This window comes from Varroa jacobsoni, unplaced genomic scaffold (genome assembly GCF_002532875.2).
Source record: "Varroa jacobsoni isolate VJ856 unplaced genomic scaffold, vjacob_1.0 scaffold_711, whole genome shotgun sequence".
Lineage (NCBI taxonomy): Eukaryota > Metazoa > Arthropoda > Arachnida > Mesostigmata > Varroidae > Varroa > Varroa jacobsoni.
In genome coordinates this window covers 308,545-333,095 of record NW_019213613.1, presented here as the reverse complement: position 1 = coordinate 333,095, position 24,551 = coordinate 308,545, and the positions used below count along the sequence as shown (strand labels likewise).

Below are 24,551 nucleotides of genomic sequence, written 5' to 3'. Positions count from 1 at the left end.
CCCGCCGTCTATTCGTCGAAGATCTAACAATATCGAGTCGACGCGTCGGTGTGAAGCGGTAATATACCGGCGAGCACCCCGGTAAAGAGACGCCTAAGGGTGGAAAACCGAAGCGTCGCGCAATAACGATGAACCGCGCAGGAAGAAAACTCGAGTCTCGGCTCTTGCCGTAGTGGCATTTTTAGCGATGGAAGACCTAGCGTTCCCTCTCTCCACGCGCCGCCACCTTCCACCTGGGCCTGGATCGATGACGCTATGGTGCCGATCTGTTTACTAGATAGCAGAAATCGTATGGGGAGCGCAAAGGGCTTGCTCGACTACTAATCCGTTGACAGTTATGTATGGCATGAGAGGCAGTTAAGTATCCAATTGCAATTTGTTATCGCCGTACGTAATTCGAAATCCTTTATATTCAGCTTAGTTTACGGCATGGCTCTAAGATGAAAGCAATTGTACAACGGTTGCTAATATTTGCCGTCCCTGGATTGTGGTAACTTTAACATTAATTTAGTCGCATGATAATATAGTAATATAGGAATTGCATAAAATGTAGAAATAATTAATGTTCTGCATAGAATCATTGTTATTGGCCGCGTTCCAAGCCTTAAGTGACTGAGCGCTCGCTTAATGGGCTCGCTTCAACTACGACTTACCAATCAATCAATCATTTTTGTTCAGAGGCACTTCATCGCCCTTATCATTTAATGTTTGATGCGACCTCCTTGTCTTTGCGACTGCTTGCCACCCATACGATATCGGCTAAAAACTGTACAATGTTTTACATATAATAAAAAATAATAAGTCGCCACATCAACATTAATGATATTGCGCCAAACAAAGCCGCCCACGCATCCGGTTGTTATCGTCTATTGTCGGTACGGCTTTCCGCTAACGGAAACCGCTAGGGCGCTGGATTGTTTAGCAGCTTCTTCGCCGTAAACGGTAGAAGCGAGTGCGTCATCACTAGGGTTACCGTTAGTGGAAACTATGAAAAGCGTCTTCAGTCACAGCAGTGGCCATTATAACTTACATTGTCACAAAGATTGCGCTATGGCACTCCACTAGATACTCAGTCTCACCCTCGTTCGCTTTAAAGCTGTCCCACCGACTCGAGATCGGTCACCAGATCGCCTCGTCGTTTGTAATATATAGCTTAGACAATATGCTTATAACACAGCGGTTTCGTTAGCGCGGTTAACCATTTTCTTTAACCGTTCTTCCTCTCTCGAATCTTCGTACAATTGGCGTTGGATCGCTCGATGCTTCTCTGCCATCATCTGACTAGTCAGGTGAGTAAAACCAGCGAGCGAGAGTTGTCCTATAATGGTGGTTTGTTAATTCATCCGTCCGCGTTCATCCCATGCAAATGTTTGTCTTAGTAAAATCTTCCTCCGTGTCTTTCCGCGGGTTCTCGATGAGACTATCAATGAACTTCCGTATCGCCGATATCAGTCTTGTTTGGCACACATGCGCCGATTATTACGCATGCGGCATTGCTACTCCTTCTATTACGCGTATGAGCAAACCGGATCAATAAGAGAGTCGACAGGGGGTGGATTATCTACGTGATAGTTTAGCGGGTGACGTGTTTGCCAGCTAATCTTAGTTGTGGTTTAGATTCGTACCTGGCCAGAAACAAACTTCGTTTCGTCCTAGGAGTCCGCCGATCGATGGAGTACGGCGACAGCGGGTGTAAAACTCAAAGTATAGAGAAGAGGTGGGAAGCGATAAAAGAAGTCGGGCTCAAAAAATGAAAAAGAACACGGGACTGGCGCACGGTGATAGGAAAGGCTGGTCAAAAGTCGGTGCATTTCGTCTCCCAAACAGGCCTCCAGGGACAATAATAATAACAACGAGAGAGGCGATTATTAGCAGCGCTAGGTCTGATGCTGTCGTTGACGTCTGTCGTTCCCGATCGCCATCGTTGTCCTTACCGACGATAGGCTCTCACGCAGGCTGGATGAGTAACACAGATACAGGCGGACGCACGCGAAGAGATGGCGCTACAATGAGCAAGCCAGCAGTAATAAAACCTGCGCAAGCGTAAGAACTGACAAAGAACTACCGACTAGAACTTACACGAATTGTTGTCGTACGTCGTATCAAAATACTAACAAAAGATTTCTGGTCACAACAATATGGTCGAGGGAGATTTATGGCCGGATTGTCGCTGGTGCCGCAGTGGTTTAGGGATTTTTCAGTAGGATAACTGATGGTACGAAGCGTTTAGACCGTAGACGAGAGATTCAAAAAGAGCATCGCGGAGACGGACCAAGTAACAAAAAGCCGACAGCTTGAATTGCCTCGAATGCCGCCAGCAGCTGCAGCTGCAGCGATCTCTCCATGGCCAACAAGCTAAACTATCATTGTGGTTGAATCGTTACTGTCAGGATAACTTCTATAAGTAATAATCATAGAACTAGCCCACTAGTGGCCAATATGCAACAGATACTACCGTTATTGCTACGGGCACCTCTATAGCACCGGTTGTCTCGCTGATTACGAACGCTGGATGTTGATTCTTCAATGGAGACGCAGCTTACAACGGACACAATAGAAGCTAGCCGGCGCATTAAATAGAAAAGAAAAACCAACTGATACTAGTGAACATGACCAGCAACAGTGGTATTTATTATGATATCACTATTGCTGTACAAATATACAAGCGAAGAAAGCTTCAGGGGGGTCCGACAGATGCCAGTGCCATAGTACTTTCTAACGTAATCACGAAACTATCTCTTTTCTTTCCTTTCCCTTACTATCTAGCTCGAGCAACGGATTGACAAGTCGTGCAATGCGCCGACAGCAAAAGTGCCAATTAAGACTGTATGGTTTTGTAGATATGTACATATGTATTAAGCTTCTCCGCGGAGTGGCTTCCGTTAGGTCATAGACTACATTATACGTATATATAATGTAGCGCGATATACTATGATGATGGTGGGGAAAACTTTGGGCGACGAGCAGTTCAATGAGGTTTCACCGATGTCGTTTGACGGGATCATTTTGCGTCAATCGTACACAACCCGCCAGTATGTATATTTGTGTAACATTATTACAACGATAATGCTGCACTGCACCTGTATATATAATGTTATCAAGTGCTATGGCGAAGTAATTCTAAAATAAGTAAAAGGAAATCACTTTATCACAGTGTATCCTTGGCCAAGCGAAACTTCGACTTATGGTGCAGTTTGCATTTAAAAAATAGAAGAATATATTTGTTGTCGAGATAAGAAGGTTTTCAGACTCTATTCAATTATATGTTACAACTTAGGCAGAAAAAACCCGAATTATCGCGATATGTCGAATTTCCGTTTTTACCTATTTTTTTTGTTTTACTACATTTACTTACCTCCGACGCTAAGCCCCCTTAAAGTAAACTTAAGATGCTTAAAGGGTTCGATAGGAATGGATGACATCGGGTTTCCGTCGAGGGCGAGGAGCGTGAGCAGAGGGTTGGCGGAGAATGCGTTATCGGGAATATAACGGATGCCGTTGAAACCAAGATCCAACACCTGTTGGTAATGAAGGATATGTCTTATAGGACAGCATATATATATATATATATATATATATATATATATAATAGAAAAAGTACGTGTTGGCTCGCTAGCTCAGTATAATCATCATAACATTGTATATATATATATATATATACATATTACTGCTACTAATGGTCGTTTGATAATATCCATCTTGACGTTTATCGTCTTGATTGACGTACGTCTTTTAGACGTGCTTCGACTTAGCAGCCTACGAAAATTAACGGCTGCGACGTGAGCCGATGACCGACTTTAATCTAAAGGAAGAAACCAATTTAACCTTCTATAATATTAAATAAAATGCAAGTGTAGTCTGAGTGACTACGCAAGTGGGCTAAACTCGCCAGAAACCTGAATACGCCTACACATACACATGTACGCATAGAATACTTATGTTCTTTTTTAAATTTCAGCGGGCAAGATGAGTCAATGAGGCCACAAGTTAGCTGGCCCCAGATATAGCGATAGTCATAAAGCCAAGCAATAATAACACTATATTTAGTGTAACTGCAAGTAAAGCACTTGTTAAACATTATGTACGCCAGCTTCGAATGGTACCCAAATCGTTCGGATTAGCCGCTAAAAACAAAACGACCACGGTTGAAGAAAACATTATGTTTCGACAATGTCGAAGGGAAGCACAGGCACGTTGACAACTCGATGTCAACTAAGACAAAAGGAAAAGCTCCCTACGCATAGATGCTTCCTGAAGTAGTATGAGCTATCTGCATAATAGAAGTAACTTCTCTTAGCTTGTGCAGGCTTTCAGGCTTGAGAGTAGTGGGCTATGGACACGCGAACTTGCATAGGAGCAAGCTCCGCGTATTTGCATGGTGCTTGCTTTCAGTTGTGCTGTTGTTCTTGGGCATCTTGTTTATAAGAGAAGTACGTGTTTATTCACAGAAGGTCGTAAACCTCGTGAACGAAGGACAAAAATAAACGCGAATAGTTGCATTTAATCGATAGAATTTGGACAAGTAAGGCGTGCCTGAAATACCAGCCGTAGTCCATTGCCAACTAAAACGATGACAGCGACATCGGTAACAACGACGATGATCTGCCTGATTGAGGGAAAATGATTTCGCTGAAGTATCGCCTTATTTCAGTTAAGATGTCCATTCATCCGAATAACGTTTTAACTTTTAGCTAATTCAAACTCTATCTATGCAGCAGCGATCGTTACATTCGGCAAAGAAATTGTTCTATTCATTCGCGCTACAAAGCTGAGCTGAATGTTACGGCTTCCTTTAACGGCTTGAACAGTTGTTTTTAAATCATATTTTGCGACCCTCTGTATATTTCTAATACTAATAGAACAAGATGTTATGTGCTGATAGAAGTATTATAGTACTTAAGGGAAGCGACTAAATTTTTTAGTCACAGAGTTTACAATGACGCCACGTGTAAAAAGTGTGGGATTTGACCCCAAACATCGATTTCATCACAGGATAATCACACCAAACGGTGGCTTTAATATGTGTTCTGTCTTATACGACGAAAAAATCATGATAACTGTTAGTGCGTGGAGCGCCGTATAACGTGAATTTACAATTTCGAAATACCGAATCCGAGCTTCGGATCGCGGGTCTAATTCGACCCATCAAACACAGGCGTCTCACAAGGTGAGGCTAGAAGTGCATTCTAACTATAATCTGGTTTTGCCTAAGCAAATCAGACTATTTCAAACCTAGCCTAGGGTGAACTTACGGAAAGGTGTAGAACCAACATCGTCCTCCTTTTAGAATTCTAGCGGACTGAGTTCGTATTACGTGTTGTTGAATGTGTTTGGAATGAAGGGAACCCTTTTGTCAATCGTACTGTTTGTTCCGATTTGGTACTGCAAGTCAAATAATCATTGAATGGATTTGTATTCTTTACGATACGTTGGTAATATAATAATAGTATAGCTACACACCAATGGCAGGGGCAGCATCAGTAAGAACAGTAGAAGGTTAACGATCACCCCAACCCCATTAACTTTAACGTAGCGCTTGGTCGTTCTAGCAAAAAACCAACGTGATGCTTATTGTGATATCTGTGTCGTTGGATAGTAACAGATAGCCGCCGCGGAAGGCTTGGGCTTCTTCGTCAAATAAACCGAAGGGGCAAATCACTTCTGTCAGTCTATCTGTTTTAATTTGTCGCTTCATTTACCTGTCACTTTCCGCCTTAGGATATAGGGGTCACCCGAATGCATTGTTCCACCTGTTGCTCTCTGCGTCAATCAGGATGAAAATTTGCCAGGTTGTGGCATATTTCACTGAGTGACAGAACTAAACGATATCTTAATTGGTATTTAAATAGACACCAACAATAAAGTGGCGAAGTTCCTATACAGGTTAAAGCGGCCTGAGCATCTCAGTATGAACCCTCCTAGCTGCGAGCTGGTGTGGGTGATTAGATAAGATAAATAAAAAAAAAAAAAAAAAAAAAAAGCCTCACACGAATGGCAACAAAGTTTAGCAGATACGTGCAAGATATATATATGCACTTCTAATAGAAATCCATTGATAGGCCTGCATCGAGACGCTCGGTGAATGAGGAGACCTCAGCGTCGGGTCAATTTGTCCGACCTATATCTTCACACGAATCTGGATATCATTAGCGAGTAGTTGTCGTATCGTGATGAACTTCATGTGTTTGCGGTGCCGATTAGAGCTAAATCGTTCACTGTCTTGATGTTATGATACCATTTTAGTGTTAGTAGTGACAACGGTAATAATGACGTTTTCGATAAATATTGTTTACTTCATTTACACTTCACCTTTTATATATATAAAAGCTTGTCTTTCTTCTAAGGTATATTGATACAATAGTTTCCGTGAGACCCCTGAGGGTTCATCTTGGCCGTTTTCGAGCTACCGCACAGACACGATAGCAACGGCATTGTTCAGAATTATAAATCTGCAAACATTGTAATTTACGTCTATGTATATAATAAAGGTTCAACTATAACCAGTTGACTATTATAGTTAATGTATCAAGCCCACTACTTATAGGTTCCAATTTTTCCATAGAGACACAGTGTAGCTTGAAACCATTTCATTATGTGCTATAATTAATGTTGTTTTGTGCAAATTATCTTGGCCTTTGATAATTTTTTTAATAACCCAATTAGTTGAGTGATGACTCGGTCGACATGGCAGCTAAAGCGTGCGAACAATAGGCACGCATGAGTGAAAAGCTATACCTTATACAGTGTTATTACGTGTGCTGACAATGCCACAGTTTTGCCGTTCTGCTAATCTTGACAACAGCTCTTCAGATTAAGATTTATAGACCGGCGATGTCCGTCCCACATGTACCCCTTCCAAAACTCTCACTGTTACACCTAGAAGAACGACAGGCCACATGGGAAATGGCAGTCCTAACGACATCATTTAGTGCTTTTCGATCGAATATCTAGCAGGTTTCATTAGTTAAAACAACAACAACAACAACTGTTGTATATACAGCAGAACCTTAATGTTATTATATGGACAGATTAGTGATAAAACCAAGTCCGGTGGGCGTCCGCACGTACGAGTTTCAATGTCGTCTCAAATTGGATTTTTTCTACATCAGCCGTACGTCAATTGTGTACTGGCTAAATTGTTTGTCTATTATATAAAGTACAAATAACAGGCTACTACTAATCGCCGTCTGCAGAGTTCGCCTATACGAGTGCGCACAGATTCGATTGGCCCTTATAAAAAAAACCCACGCAGCTTGAGGCCTCGCAAAGCATGCTGCTAAAATATTACAGAAGTAACTTTAGCTATCACGAACAACTTAGCTATATTCACTCGTGCAAAACAATTTGCCGTTAGTTATTACCCCAAGTGGGATCATTGCAAAAAACTACATGTGTCCCTTATATATTCGGGTCATCATTATCCGAGTATTGTTGTCTGTTACGATCATTCTCCGTTGGCGTGTTATTTCGACACTTGCGGCCGTCCGACAATTGCTCGCTTTGCTACCTGATTTCATAGAGTACATGCGCTGACCACTGGGCGCCCCCAATATCGATACCAAAAATTACGTCCCCGCCGAAACGACTTCAATATGTCGTTTAGTAGTTCTGCTTGCCACAAGGCAAGGCAACGATCCGTTTTAAGTAATAGAAAATTTCTTTTACTTCCAAGGAAAACTACCTGCTAAACGTCGTCGCTGAAAACGCCGTCATATCGGCAGAAATGAGATTAGAAAATCCCTACAACTATTGTAGTGCCTTTTAGAATATAAAGCTAACATGGGTGCTGAAGCATTTTTGTGCACGCGCCATCCACATGTGCATCATAGATACAACGATGCATGCCCAAAACCAATATTTGCCTAGTTCGCCTATTCGTCAACGCACTGATTCCCTCTTCTGATAAAATGGCCTGGTCAGCATCCAGGCGCCATATGAGCCTCTTATGTCGACACGATCACTGCCACTTTCAATGTACAAGTGTTCATACCTAATAAAGAATATCTACGTATGGAAGATACAATAAGACCAGCTGACATTCCGTGACTCGCCGACCTGCCGGTGTCGCAGATCAGGCTACTTGCGCCATTAACCCAACCCAACAAGTGCAGTCAATCACCTGCAAACGCCTTAATCACTGAGCACGGCACAGCAGAGACGGTTCTCGGTCGCAAATCCTGTAATGAGGCCCACATTGTTCACTCTTTAAAATTTTCATCGTCCTCCCTTGTCTCGTTCTTTCGTTCGTCTTTTATCGTCTAATGAGCTGTAATATATCCTGTTGCCTGAGCTATCCGTGTGATCAGATCGATCTGATCTTTCGCACATCACCAGCGTAAATGACGTCCAATTGCCCTAAATAATGACGACATTTTCAATATTCCGTCTGGTTTCATTCGTAGTCGCTCGAAGTTCGGTGGTGGGTAATAATTCACTGATGACCGTCGGTCGAAGCGTGTGAACAAATATGGATAGGGACGTGATGAACACATATAGGCTTAAAAATGTCTTGATGACTGCGTAGTGATACAGAAGCATGAGCTGCTTTTAGCATTTACGTTGTAAGCCATGTCAGCTTCCATTACTCAGCTCTAGCCTCGTCCGTGTATTATTTAGTTCCCTCTGTTTTTGTGCGGTTGTGCTTACTCCACATATAATATATCGGCTAAGTGATAATTTTCGCAGAAGTTATAATATAACTTCTGCTAAAACTCGTATCTTTGATGGCCAGCCGACTAATAAAACGCCAATAACGTTTCTATCTGTTTCGTTAATTTGTCTCCTGACCTTAAGCAGATCGACGGGTGGAACTATCTATATTGCGATATACGGACTTAAGTTTAAATGGATTGAAATCAAGCTGGATTTTTTTCTCATAGAATCTTCATTAGTCAAAAACCCTTGGTCGTAATGGCTTGGTCAATTCGATGCAGGGTTGATAATTTGTATTCGGAATGTAACAAATTGCAGCGTGACGCTTCACGCCTCAACGAGGAAATGAGAAACACGTTCATCAATGTCACTGATCACAACACTGCGGCAGTGGGGTCGTGTCGTGAAGATCAAAAATGAATTAATGGTAGCCATGCTTTGTTGACATCTCTCATCCGAACCTTTCATCAGTTTCGTCCGAATGTTCTAACAGCACACGCAAATCACAGAAATTGCCGGCGCCGGCGACCCTTACCGAACCGTTAGCCGTATAATTACCAAGCGTGGTATGACAACTTCTATCTGCGATCGGTCCAATTTTTTCTTCAGCTTGAAAAGTAAATATAAATCGAAAACGAAGATATATATGTATCTGCTTTTCGTAGCGTTCATGATTGTATTATTCCTCTGTTTGTTCGATACCATTTACGCTGACGTGTCCAAGGGAATCCTATCCGTTCTTGAGGCTCCATAAGTTGTTATCCAACGAATTCGCTGCTAACGCCCACTATCTTTTTGGCGATAAATGACGGATTGTCGTGCGTGTGTTTTCGCCAATAATAAAATGATGCGCAACAAAAAAATTGATTTCGAAAATATTAAAAATCCTTTTCCGAAATTATTTTTTCCTATGTACCATATAGGCTATTGGATTCATTCAGCTATATATTATAGTAGGCGGAGTCTTCTAAAAATGGCCAGTAGCAACAACTGAAGTCAGCTATCGTTTTCATCAAATTTCGCTTCTAATGGGCCGTATTTACACAAATCAATTGAATTTTTTGGCCGACATAGGCTCTCTCTGTAATATAATAGGAACAAATTCTATTTCATAAAAATATAAGTCGTTGCTCTAATATAAAGCAAAAAAAAAAAAAAAAAACGATACCTTTTAATTCAGTGTTGTTTTCATTACAATTATTCTCCGCTACATATAAGACTATCGTATCTGGCCGGTTCGACTGATTATTTAACAGAATGTCAGAAACCGAATTTACCTCACAGAAATGTAATTTTTCTCATGCTAAAATCAGTCATTGTCGTCACTGTCTCCATAATGAATAGTTCTGAAGCAATTCTTAATAACTACGTTTGACGTAACAATCGGATTGTTCAGTTATTTTGTGCTTTTATTATGATACAATTGAAGTTCGTTGGGAAGTCTATTTGCCAATGGACAAACGCTTAAATATAGGATATCAGTGATTCCTTGTCGATTGTCTGGTGTTTTCAATGCTGTTGGAGCAAATAGATGCCCAAACTTTGGATGCAATGTCAGTAACATTGATATTTTTCTTTCGTAAATTTATAGAATTAGGCAAGGCAGGTGAGGAAGGCGCGCGGGGAAAAGCGATTTCGCAGTAGAGCCGGGCCTAAACCTGCGTTTTCAGGACAAGCGAATTCACAGTTTAGATGAAATGAGTTTCGAACAGGTTTCATTCTTAAAAGTGGACCTAATGTTGGTTAATAAAACCAGGGGGGTTCTTCATTTTCGTGATGGCACTTGCATCACTCTGAAGTAGCGTGGTGGATACCACAATACAGCATGTCTGTGAAAGTTTATTGAGCGTTTCAGTCCTGCTTCGACCTTTAACCCACTTCTTTAGTCCGGCATTTTTTCCAACTACAAAGTTACATCTTACTTAACTGTAAGCTTATATATTTGCCTTCCCCAATCTATGTGTATGTAGCCATTACGATATTTGAGCATTTCACACACGGATTTCAGATGCTCAATAAATATGCACGGAAAGTATTTGTCGCCAGACAATGCAGGAGCTATTTTTTTTAAGTATGTGGCCTGTTCGCATTGGATTGCCTACAAATATTATATCCATCTGTATTATAGGACGAAAGATGTCTTCACATATATGAAATGAATGTCTGTCACACAGATTTTGTTTTTTTCCTTCAGTTCATCGCTATTTTGCCAGCTGTTACTGGCGGATAACGCACCTTTATTATACCGATCACGAACGATAACGGTTAAAATGGTTTCCTCCAACATGAGGAGCCTGTAAAAAGGCGCAGCAAGCCATGACATCGAGCCATGGTAGGGAGCGAAATTGACGGTGCCTGAAGAGACGCGGCGACGCAGGCAACCGATTCTGAGCCCGTTGACTAGTGGCTGAACAGTGTTGTGCTTCCAGTGCAAACTAGAGGAAAAATTTTTGATTGTGCATTGTTCTGTCTTTCATCTGATCACCTTCCCCTGTATCCAACAGCTTCCACAAGCCACTAACAGGCCGCTTTCGATTACGAATTTTCTCGACTAACTAGCACAGCCTGGAAAAGCTCCTCGTAAGCTATCGCTTTCCATTTTCCGATAAGACATTAACAAGCATAAATCGCTGACTATGGGGCAGCACAGAGACTGCCCAGTTATCGAAAACTGTCCGTTCCCGTCGTTCATTTATGGCCTACAGATCCATCCATGACCTCTCTTCTAGCCAGCGCGAATAAGTGAAAAATCGGCCTTACACCTTTTCGCACGTTTGTCCATTATCTAACGGCCTTTTTTCTTCTGTTAAGTAGCGTTAGTAGAATTCAGTCAGAAGAAGATGGTGATGGCAGAGGTGGCATCAGGGAAAAATGGGTTTAACCACCGCGACAGTACACACTCGTACATCACCAAATAGTGGGACGGTTTTAGGCGAGGGATGTCATCAATAGATAGGGCATATGGCCTGTGGTGGCTCTGTATTAGCAAGCGTTCACTATTGGTAACGAAGATTGTCGCTGGTGCTGCGGTAGCTGGCAAATTGTCAAATACCCGTTGTATATGCGGCCACGAAAAAGATGAATTGCCAGTGCCAGTAGGGGGCTGTGCTGGGGGGTTGTCTGCCGCAGATCGGTTTTCTAGTCGATATTTAGCTTTCCGCCGTGTCTTGGTGATTATGGCAGCTTAGGGTACTTTAGTAGCATGTGACGTTAATAACGCGATACGAAGACCTCGAGACAGACAGGGATTTGAGCTTGCTCGACGAAATGGTTGAGATGGCTTAGAAAGTGTTACAGGGTTCAAGGTAGTATCGAGGTTATCTGACAAAACCGCCTTGAGAAGTCATTCATCATCAAATCAAAATGGAGAAGATTGTAATATAATGATAATGCAATACTAATGATGTACTGAAAAGTAAAGTATCCTTAAAAATTTCCATTGCCTTAGCAGTTGCGAGTTCATTCTGTTAAATTGAAAAATCAGGACAACAAACAATTGGTTCTCGTTGATTGATATTTGCTTGAAAAGAATCGTTGAATAGAAAGGGTTCTTTAGCAACTAACGAAGACGAAACTTTAAATAAAGACGCCGTTAAATTATTATGAAACACGTTAAATTGACCCATTGACGTTACCTGAACAGACTGGACTCGTTACTGCGACAAAACTTACAAACTGACCCATCGCGATTCATGTAAATTAAATTTATAATTCAAGCATGGCTAACGCCAATTAAACCTAAGCGTTGATTCCATAGTTGTGGAAAATAATTTATTGAACGTACCTACGGCCTAGGAAATTTCGATTAGAAAAGCATTGAATTGCCACGTGCTTAAATAACACTGTAGTATAACAACATTTAATGTATAATGTTTTGTAAATTCTGAAAAGCTGATCAGGACTTACCCGAAGCTCAGTCAGAGTGCTCATGGCGTCAACGGGAAACTCAACAAGTAAATTGTTGAGCAGTGATAAGGATGACAATGTGTCGTTGATTCCCTCGAAGGATTTAGCATCAATTTTGAGTATGCGATTTCGCTCTAGGTTTAGAGCTGTTAACGTGTTCATTGTAGACAGATGGCCGGGCTCAATTTTGCCGATTTTGTTTTGTGCCAGATCAAGAAATGCTAAGGAAATTAAACGGGTGACTCCTTTCGGAACAGCTTCTTGCCCCGTGTTTTTCAAGTTGAGGTTCTTGAGGGTGCCCTCCAAGCCATTGAACGCATCCGAAGCTATATTCAATTGATTATCGGCCAGCTTTAGCGTATTCAACGGCAAGTTCACAAAAGCGTCCGCGAGAACCTCAGTGATCTTGTTTGTTGACAGGTCAAGATTTTTCAAGGAAGTGAGTCTTTGAATGGCTTTTATCGGGATTTCTCTAAGTTCGTTATCGGATAGACTCAAACTGGTGAGGCTGCGTTCAAGACCGATGAATGCTTTTTCAGAAATGGTCTTAAGTTTTGAGCGTGAGAACTGTAGGCCTTGAATGCTAAGCTTACTAAAAATAGCATCTGGCAGGTGAGAAACGGTTGAGTTGTTAATGTATAGCATATCAATTGGGACATTTTGTGCTGAGTTTAGTGCACCCATTAATCGAGTAAAGTTTACTGGTGAACATTGTATTGATAATTTCTGATGGGAGTTGTATGTGCAGCCGCAGTCCGCATCGAGGTCAACAAGATCTCGGGACCATGGGCAGTTGGCTTGGGCTGCTGATAACGCCGTCAGGCCCAGAAGCAGCAAACTCCTAAAGCACAACATCGCAGCACTGGCCTTGATCTAGATCTGCAAACAGAAACAAAGAAAAAAAAAAGGTTAAAGCTAACAACAAAAAGATCCAACGAAAATGAGCCTCTGCCAGAGTTCTGCATAATATTGTACACATATTATGTTTGTCTAACAATACATTTTTTGTATAGCCTACTTTACTAGCACAAGTAGGCTCATCACGTCGTTAGACATAATCCTGCATAACGAAATATGTAGATGCGCTCACAGTTTTAGGCCAATTCCAACATTAATAGCATCAGTAACATGTGCATGAATGGTGAACGTGGACGCCCTTAGTGTCCTCGTTAGGGCGGTCATTGTCAGCTCAACGACAGTTACTACTTGAGATTCAGTTGACTTGTTTGTGGGAGTACTTGTGGGAGTGCAGAGCGAGGCCATCAGTGTGGGTTTTCACGTCTGCTTCAAAAACCGGTCATGGCTGGTCTCGTCTTATGTAATTCCACGTATGAATAGAAAGGTGGCCGCTAGAAATAAGTAACAAGACGGCTTTTATGCACGTCCAAATCGCATACACACACAAGTATCTCAACATCCACCCATGCAGTGTCTTCTCGCGGTGCTGTCCGCCCATGAATATACGCGCATAACACACGGACCAATACCGCTCGTCCGCTTATGCTAATTAATAGGCGCAGCATTAGAAGATGGCGGACGGGTCAGTCAACACGTAGAATCCGTTTCCATCGCTATATTTCGAATCACTGGCTACAATGTTCACATTACTTTAGTTATTCCGTCGCTCCCTCCCCCTCGCAATTACAAATAGATCATTGCGGTTAATGTATACATATATAAGAGTTCGAAAGGGATCTTTCCGATGACCGGTCCGTCCAGATGAATTTTCTTTAAGTAAGGACTTATCAGAGCGAAGAACCGGCGACGACCGATTGTCGAGCGAACAGCTTCGCAAGCAGGAGCTCAACAGGACCGAGATAGAAAATATCAGTAACTCTTCGTACGGCCTTCTCAAAGTCGCTGTATAAGTCTTCGAGTCTTGGAAAAGCCCAAACCTCACTGAGATAAACGAGGGAAGTCTGGTCGCACACTTGTATATATGTGAACGTAACAAGTTCACATCATAGTAATATGTACCTTTTTACTGTGATAAAGGAGCGCCCATCTCAATCGAATGATCATACGAAACAAAAGCAACCACCGAAAAAACGTCACGTTTATCGGCGCGTATCCTCCAATATTATTTCCGCTGTTAGCTTCGAATTATACAGGCTATTCCTGTCCTTTCGGAAATGGACTGACTGATTTTGAACTTGAAATGTACCGGGAAAATGAAGTGATAGATACATTTTGAGAAACATGACAGCGAAGTATGACTGTACCGTGATAAAGTACAAGCGTCTGCCATTGCTGAGCGGTAGGCAAATAACAGCGACGGGACCGTTTTAGCTACTTCATTATAATATGAGTCGATTCCCATAGGTGAACTATAACGCGATTAAGGCCTGAACAAGACGCTATGACAAGGGTACCGATTGAGCTTCTTGCCGGCAGGCCTGAACGTCTATGAAACACCCTATAACAAACACTATAGAAATGGACGACAAAATAAATAGATATATTAACACAAGAACTATACGGCAAGAACAGTAGAGGAAATAATCACTTGCTGACGGGGGCAGATGGCATACGCTTATCTAAAGGCGAGAACTGACGCCTTTAAAACTCGCTATATGTGTGTGTGGATACATTATAATGCCGCATGTCATTTGATTGCACGCGCGTCAATCTGCAACACGGACGCGCGATCTGATCCCGCTTACTTACAACGATGTCAACGTATGATTATGACGACAGCGACGGCGCCCGCAGCAACGGCCGATAATAGAAGTCGGAAAAGCCCAAGCAGAAAACATTTACAGCAGAAGGGAGCACATCTCAGTTACAAATCATTATTAAGATACATTACCAGTACCAACGACATAAGCTGGATTATTCGTGCCCTTCATGACATAAATACTAGAGGTAGAAATCAGTAAAAAGCGAAGACACCGGAATCAAATGGGAAACAGGAATGGTTAGCGTTATTTTATTTGTTGCTAAAGAAAACAATGGACCGGGGCACGATAGACAGACTACGCCGTAACAGGCTACAGACAGACAGAAGCAACATCAGCGGTGAGGTTAAACGGACCTCTGCCGGTTGCCAGAAATGCGTCGGAACAAAAATCGTCATCGATTTAAATTAGAACGTCCCGGTAGATTGATTAGGAGACGGCCGATCGGTCAGACGCAATACTATATTTGCAAGCAGTTTTTACATTAATAAACAGATCGGCAAACGTTCGAATTGTAACAACAATAAGCACAGATCCTTTTAGCATCTGAACTGTATGGGTAGTTTAACAGTGCCCGTTATGGTGGCAATTGCCAAGTACTGAACCTATTCATGAATTGCGGTAGAACGTATTATTCAGTCTTCTGTAGTATGCATGGATGTTTCATAAAATCAACATCGAGATTATAGCAGTACATAATTACTGTGTTTTTAGTTTCCTTTTTGCCAGAGCTTCGTAACTCAATAGACATGTACACACTATACCTGTTCTTGTATTATTTCAGGTGAGTTATGTGTCTAAGTAAACGTCTGATCATTATTCATAATTGACTAATATCTGGAACTTTGCTAGACCCCTACGCACAAGTCTAGGTAATGATGCCGTTGACATTAACAACATAACCCATCGAATATTGACCTGAATAGGCCACCAACCCAGTAAAGAAGTGCGAACATGAAGTCGAATAAAATCCTATTTTTTTTTCGGGAATTTTGTGTTTTTACTACTACCATAGGACCATTATGTGAATCAGATATAGGCGGGTTAGGTTCAGATTTAACTGTTAAAATGAAAGAATGCGAGGTGTTTAGGGTGTCGTGCCGTCTGAAGGCATACACCTTTCTTCAACTTGGTGGAAAGGCCCTGTCTGTGCTAGTATAAATTGATTGTTAGATTCGCTTCCTATACCTACCTACGCATTCTAACAAATGTCCCACCAGTGGTCACATTTGACGGATTAAAGGATGATGTCTCAATTTAATGTTTTGTGTATACGTACACAGCCATAGTTGAAAACGGCACTATACCGACTAAGCTGCCTTCTGATATCTACGAAGGTATATCAGAAGGCAGCTTAGTCGGTAACATGAGCAGCGAAATTTGTTAGGACAAGAACGCTGGAGGATGCCACCGCACAGCTCTGACGAAAACTGGAACCTTAGCTTGTCCTTAAATGATCGACATTAGAGGGCGGTTAATCTAATAAGCAAGTTAATTCTTTTAGACCCTGCATGTCTTACCTAGCCTTATCCGCAAAACGTGACATTTCGCTTGCATTACAATGGGTGATTTATTTTTTCTAATAAACTGCAAATAGGACTATTTTGATATGTCACCCATGTTAATTGGCACTCATAACGACCGCAGCTTTTTAACCAGCTTTTAAGCATTCTTCATGAACTGTCGATACATCTCTATATATACCTAAATTTATTCCGGCCCACAACAACAACTGAGATGATGATGATTAAATTATAAGTTTTACTTGGCTTGACGTCCTGAATTTACTAAACGGGCGTCAGTCAACAAGTGTGGACCACCGATTGCAGGACGACTACAAATGACGTCGTACTATCCCAGTCTATAAGTACTAAGGACAGAGGAAAGCAATTCTGTGAATCTATCTCATATAGTTATCAGGCACCACAATATCCCAACAGACTCGCCCTTTAGGTCCTCTGTTTTATTGTTCTTCAACATTTTCCCTACAAAAAATGTTATCGAACCTTTTCACGGTGCTTTAAGCCCGTGCGCGCACCCATTTGCACAAGCAAGTCCTGCCAGAATATGCGTATTTCATGATCGGTGCAATAAATTTAGTGATATCTAAAAACAAAGCCATATGCTTGCTACGATTGTTTACTAGCAGCAACTACAGCCGGCTGCGGTAGTGATGGCAAACGGATTTTTGGCAAGGGACATGTTTGTTCATTGCAGCCGGTGCTTCCGTTGCCTCCCCTTTCGTACATTGTTAACCAGCGGGAGCTATCGTGATTTCATACGATGGCTGCATGGCAAATATGTACGAGACAAAATGGCTTGACAGACTGAACAGTAGCTAGCGCGTGTTTTCGGCCATTTGCCGTATACGGCTTTGTTCGGATCTGCTTTTTCTGTCTGATCGGGTCGAGTCGAGTGGACTCGATCCATCGATCAAATGCTAGTTCGTGAGCGTTGGATAGTAGTCACTTGCTGATTTTTTTGCTTATCGATGCCGCTGCTCGCCTATCTGTCCGCCCGCCGAACGCCAGTAAATTACTGGAAATAGCAATAATTGTACGAGCGGCAGGACGAGCAATGGCCGTTGTAGAGAAGTAGATGCGCTAGTAATGTCACAATAAGTGTAATGCATATTATGGGACAATAAATCCTCCTTGTAGACATGGACAGCAACCAAGTTCACAGGTTGAGCGGTCCGATAGATTGCTACTATAGTTCCTACTGCTGTTACTAATAGTCTAGAGACCTTCAAACCTCCGACAAGAGGTCGAATCCGCCCCATCCAGCGAACAACGAGAGGGAAGGGACACTAGGGGGTGGGGTAGACGCTGGCACTGCTTCGCTACAGAGAAACGAGTAGACGCCACGTTCTATCCAACGACAATGCGGAGCGGCAGTGCGTCAAAACAAAAAGAATCACAGCTGCTACAGAAACATGGACAGCTCTAAGCACAGCAGAAGCCATTCATGGCGGTTGTAACCCCCGCAGCCAACATTCGCACGAAAGTAGGCACAATCAGGAAAACTAGAGTAAGAAAATAATAGGATGATAATGAAGTGAAACGTATTGGCGATGGAAGACCATTGGCAATCGAAGAAAAATGCTACTTGAGCTGTTGCTTCAGATCTGACGAGAGTTCATCTCCATGTTGAGCTGATAAGTTTTCTGTCTTAATTATATTGACGTACTAGTTCATAATGGAATCATATTATGCCTAGCGTGCACTTCAGTTTAATTGTCTTCTACCATTAGAATTATCGTCAGGCACTGTAGACGGAGCCTGATTGTACCGTCGATCATTTATACTATGATTTTGATGCCAAAGACCGTCAGCATCGGTGCCGCAAGATCGTTAAACAGGTCTATCCAAACAGATATATCAATGGACACCCTTCCCTTTTTTTGGTAGAAATTAATGTAAGGTAGGTAGGTAATGTAGAAAACAGTTCATCCGTACTTGAGCGTACTTCTGCTAAGAAGCTGAAAGGTACGCAGGGGCGTGAGCTAAAATGCTGTACAAAAATTTTGACGGCAAACTTGTATCTCGATTTCAGTAAACAATAAGTTTTTTCGGTGGAATAACACCTTGTCCATTGACATACACTCAGAATTGATGGTCATGGACTGCATTATAGCCCGAACCTCAACTAGGCGTGATCTTTCATCGTCTTTTAAGTGATCGATATACTCATTTGAATAAATTGCTGGACGGAGCTTTGATCGAAGGTAGATCCAAAGGAAAATTCAGAAAGCGCTCGTCGTTTGCGGCAGCGTAGCAAGAAGGGAATGGAGTGGAGCGGCTCTAGAAGTAACGCCTAGCCCAAAACGAAGCTAACAGATGAGAGGTTTCAATTATGTGCAATTTGTTAAGCAAATGATAGACAAAACCATACATTCCGTATGCAATTAATCCAGGCACGGAAAGAAGCAAAAGGTGCGGATAGAGCATAATGACATAAATGCAAGAAGCAGATACGTCTATCTTATGCAAAACATAAGGTTTCTCAAGGACCTAAACAGCAACTCTGTGTCCTGTTACAAACGTCTGCAATAATCGGCTGTCCTTATCATAATTCAATGATACGCGATTTTCAGCTTCCGAGTGGGGTTCCTTATCAAAGCTTCGGACTGCTGAAGAAGAAGATGCACTGCACTCGACGATACCGCAGGGTTTAGGTCTATTTTACTACTCTGTTTTTGCAACGTGTGTTGAAAGCAACCCTTGATATTCTGTGCTGTGCAGGGAATAAATACTGCTTTCCGCTAAACCAAGCGTTTCTTGGCCTCGTCGGCTTTTTCGCACGAGATGAACATTCTTCCATGCCAGCAGAAAAACAGTATGTCTACTTGTTTGCACCTTACGAACTGGGCACCGCATGTAAATATCACTCAGGACGATAATGGTGCGTCTAACAACTGAAATTTCATTACTCGAAGCAGTAATGCATTGGAAGTAAACCACGTACGTATTTAGAGCCATTTGTTCGAAACACATTGGACGGCCCATTGATTAGAATGGTATACAGTGATTTGGAAGGTAGTAGTTGGCCATTAAAGATAAATAATAGCTGTGTCTTAAGCAGTGTGGGACAGTCAAAGGTATATCAAGGTGAAGACACTACGATCCGTTAGTTTGAGACTAAGATGACCCACTGCAGTGTTTATCGATGGAATGACGTGGGAACCGGTCAGGAATTGCAACTAATATCCTGTTGATATAAACATGGCAAGCCCCTTCATAGACGTGTTTTTATAGAACTCAAAAAATAAGGCCATACTATTAACTGACACAGTAGATTATATGCTAACCTCAACGAGCCCGTTATAAACATAGTTGCATTGTCGAACTGTTATTCAATAGTTTGATTGGTGGCCTGAAAAATGTAGGTGCTCGATTTGAAAATTCAATTGACTAGAATAGTTACTATCATATCTGTATATTTATTTGCCAAAGGTTCTCTAGTTCTTATTCGGTCCCCTGTCGTACAACAAATCGTCCGCCTCAACCCATTCTCTAATAGATAATTTATCATTGTTGGCACGGATAGGAGAAGGGTACAAATGCAAAGAAATGCTTCGAACGAAAAACAAGATCAAAACTCATCGTCGCGCAATCACAGCTCTATACAACCTATTCTGAAAGAGAGCACCTTTATCAACTCACACCAGCTGAAGCAAACCCTCGGGTTCCGTTACTTAGCTACGTACGTCTCCGGCCATTAATAACACATCTTTCTTACACTGGCATCGCCCTAAAACGTTCGCTTGATTCGTGGAATCAATTTGATGATATCCTTAAGAAGTCACCAAGCACCTGCACCGCGCGGGTTTCCTTCGGTCACAAGCTAATCCCTCCTTTTCACGATCTGACTGGATTTACTGAACACTTTTAAATCCTAACACACTATGGATCGCGCGAAGCACATTGATCACCCCCTTAATGTTGCTAGTGATGGTGATTTCCGCCTCTAATATATCGTAGAAGGCTACGCTATCCGTTTATGCCCAACGATAGTTACCACCACCGCTGGGCGTCGTGGTCGCTTAAGACAGGTGTATAATAGTTCTGGGGCTGTACAACAGCTTCTGTTATGCCGCAGACTGTCAGCCTGTCTACTAGTAGTCGTAGCGTGCAACGTACGCATCCACGGCGGCGATAGCGCCTTGTCGTTTACCACTCGCTCTTCATTTCACGTATTCGGCTGACTCATTCACGTTCGTCTAACGGTGGTCTGTCGTTCTATAGTCTAACGGTTGTTAGCTTGTCGTTTGTCCGATTGACCGTTCGTATGAGCGGTGTGTGCTTAAAAGTAATCGGAGAGGGCAAAAAGCAAGCAAGTGTCGACGGACAGACGGGCGTCCGGGTGTCCGACGGTTCGGCAGCAGCAGCGCCGCCAGCGTCAAAGGTGCCAGTAATAGCACTCCGCGCGAACCAGTGCGATAGATTGTTCAGAAGGGGTGGCAGTACGGCCAGACCATTACCGCTGATTCTACTGCTGCTGCTGCTGCTGGTGAAGAACAACAACAACGACCACAACAATAATCGTATTCCTCTAAGACCAGCGACAAGCAAAAGCTGTGGTAGGACAACGTTTCACTAGCGCAAGGTTTTAGTAGCTTTCGACGACAGGAGGGGGCAGCTTTTCGAAGCATCATACAGCGTCGCCACAACAACCGGAACAGCGATAATGATGACTTTGATAGCTTCGGCAACGAAATGGCTACTTGTTGTTGGCTGAGTGAACGGGCTAACTTGTAGGAGTGCATCGGTAGGAAGAACTCAAAAGCCGTTACAGCCATAGCGACAGCTATGTAGTACTGCGTTGGGATCACGGAATGCCCACACGTTGGGTAGCCATTGGATTCTTGGCACTGTATCGTACACGCAAACGTACATGAACGTGTGCTGAGCGTGAATGATGCATGGTATTTCGTATCTCGCATTGGCTAATAGCGTGTGTATAAGTAAAAACAGGTTAGATCGTGTGCGAGTACTATATACCAGCGGCATGTCATTTCTGTGCTCGTGTTCGAGCCTACTCATCGGACATACACTTGTTGTTAGCGAAAAACTGAAACAGGACTTGGGAAAAGGACATCTTACATAATTCCTCTTGTTTCGTCTTACGCTGCTATTACACAGTTAGGTTTTTCGAACATTCGAACCGATGCTACTGAATGACGAATGAATTGGTTCGGTTTTCCTGCCATTTCTGCTGGAGATTCTGCGAAACAGATATCTTAACGCTTATCCCTATACAGCGGAAACGATTCTTCGGTGGAGGTACACGTTTCCCAATTGTTTTATATAGCTCTAAAACGCAATGACCTAATAAATATTATTATCAAAGTAGACAATTTACTGCTCGCGTCTTGGATGAATGGTTGTATATATCGCTGTTTCTATCAATCGTCTTGCTTTTACCCGTTATCGGCCATGGCTTTGAGCGAACGCTGGAACAAATATTGAAATCATACGAATTTTACGCGCATTGATAATTGTTTTCGGCGTGACGCAATATTAAAATATATTGGCCTTTAGCGTAGCAACGTTGAATTGGCTTCGCTTATGTAGCAAAAAAAGAAATACTTGATTTTTTGGTTACCAGATATCGTGCATGGCTGAATATGGTTGGTTAGGGACGTCGTACCCATGTATTTTATATAAATACACAATTTGCCGTATTCGTGCTTGCGATATCAGGTTGACAACTTCTAGTGTTAACTTAGACTTCTTATATAAACATTATTTTTTTGTTCTTGTCAATTCATCAGTTGTAGATTATACCTTATTACATGACTCAAGTTTAGTTCAGGTCTTGAAGAACAGATAAAACATGCCAACAACAGCAACATCGTTAACTGATCGATGCCCACTAATCTTCAGCAAAGCTCTACCGATCAGTATTATCACTAGAAAGCTTTACTGCATGGCTAGAAAGGCGGCCTAATAGAAATCAGTCAATCAATTCAGTCATTTTAAAGGCGACAGAAACATTGACCAGTAAATTTAAACACGGTGCAGACAACTAGGAACGATAACGAATAGGTTCGAGCATTGCATGTGCTTGCTTATTAGAAGATGCATGATCGGTTACGCGGCGTGGCCGTCTCGCCATTTTCTATACAGCCAGACGATAAACCGATGGAGAGTCCTACCCGCTTTTTAAGGCCACACAAGCAAATGGATAATGGCCACGAAATACTCAATGTGGTCTTCAGCAGACGAATTATTAGCTAAAAGATCACAGGGAGCTAATAGTTTTATAGTGCCACTGTGCCTTTCCTTCTACCTAATCATAAGAAGAAAAGAGAGAGTGGCACCGCGAACAACAAAATGGCATAATCATCATGATTCTTCGTTACCATTACTGCGATTTATCGCAAGGGAAACAGATTACTTTGTTGCGGCTGTTGCTATTGAAAATATACTGTCGCGCCATGGAACGTGGCGCTATCGTCGTCGGAGACATCTTCTTTCGCTAGCGTCGTTTTGTCAGCATCCAGTGTCGCACCCGATTTGTGTCTGTGCGGGGCATTTCTTCATTTGTCCATGCGTTCATGCACCAGTTTTCCTGCTCTAAGCTGTTCTAGCCTATCCGTGACAAGCAAAAATGCCTCTACTATTGTAATTGTACGTGTGCTAATACAAACTAAATCAGCAGCGGCTACCGGTGACTACGCACGATCAAAATCATGGCGATGTTGATGATCGGCTTCAACATCGATCGATTTTGCTTCGTTTTGCTCGACGCGTCCGGCGGTAGAAGTCTGTCGCCGCTGGCAGCAGAAGGGCAGGCCTTGAAAGTTCCCACTTCCACTACACTGTCGTAGGGAATGGAAACGGCGTTCAGTTTATTGTAGCGCTAGTGGCGACAATCACGCTGAAACGCGCAAATAAGACGATCGGCTAGAGCGGAAAAAAAAAGAGGAAAAAATCACGAAAAATTCTTAACGGTTGCTCTAGATCACCAGTAGTCTCATATATGTGGTCAGCAAAACCAGTTTGTACGAAACAAAATCCTGTAATTGTGTTTGTATGTGCATAGCTGTGTGTGAGAGGGTAGAAGGGCGGATTAGCCCTTTGTGTACCCGTGCGAGCGTCCAAGTTCCTGCACCTATCACATAACTTTCACGTGACAGCGCTCAGCAGAGGATCTTCTGTAGAAGGAAAATGGCCATTTGAGTCGTGTAGTCATTTCTGATCTAGAATATTGCCAAACTGGCATAAAAAATAGACAATTATGAAGAACTCGAAAACTTGTCATACCGATTTTCAGCTATTTATTTCTTTCTTTCTTTTTGATTTGCTTTTCTTAATCGAAACTGTGTATTTACATTAACAAAGTATTTACGGAGAGGTTTTAATGTTGTTTTAAGTTAAAGGACACGTGCGCTAAAAGCAAAGTATACTATCATTGGTTCAGTATTTAAGAACTCTACTTTCTGTTGGCGAAGTTATATAAGCATGCATGTTTGATCTTCTCGCCTTCTAACATTGGCCGTATATTTGGCTCTTCCTGCGATTCATCACGAATCACATGCAAGGGCGACTGATGAATAGTAGTGAGTTCGTCTGCTTGTAGATTTTTCTGTTTGGGCTAGAAAAATGTACTAATTCCATTTTCTACATGCCAGTATATGGAATGCTATGTCTTACATTTCATACAGAACGATGGCAGATCTCGTCGTGCTAATAATAGATTCTTTGGTGGGGTGTTCTTTCTAGAGGCTTCTTCTGTTGATTGTTCTGTTCTGTATTTTCTTCGTATTGTATGTCCGCTGGGATCGTCATTTATTTTAAATAATGAACA

The 24,551-nt window shown here is 42.2% G+C and overlaps 1 protein-coding gene across 2 annotated transcripts in view; it reads right to left on the bottom strand.

Annotated features, from left to right (window-relative positions):
* The window catches only part of haf (leucine-rich repeat and fibronectin type-III domain-containing protein hattifattener), a 116,814-nt gene that overhangs the window by 11,731 nt on the left and 80,532 nt on the right, over positions 1–24,551 (bottom strand). The window contains exons 1-3 of one of the 2 annotated variants that reach the window (XM_022837485.2): positions 20,402–20,999; positions 12,559–13,437; positions 3,356–3,518 (exon numbers count right to left, since the gene is read on the bottom strand). In XM_022837485.2, coding sequence (XP_022693220.1) covers positions 3,356–3,518; positions 12,559–13,413 — 1,018 coding nt within the window. In that variant the 5' untranslated portion in view covers positions 13,414–13,437; positions 20,402–20,999. Of the gene's footprint in view, positions 1–3,355; positions 3,519–12,558; positions 13,438–20,401; positions 21,000–24,551 lie in introns of those variants that run through there. The other variant, XM_022837486.2, reaches the window with a different exon arrangement.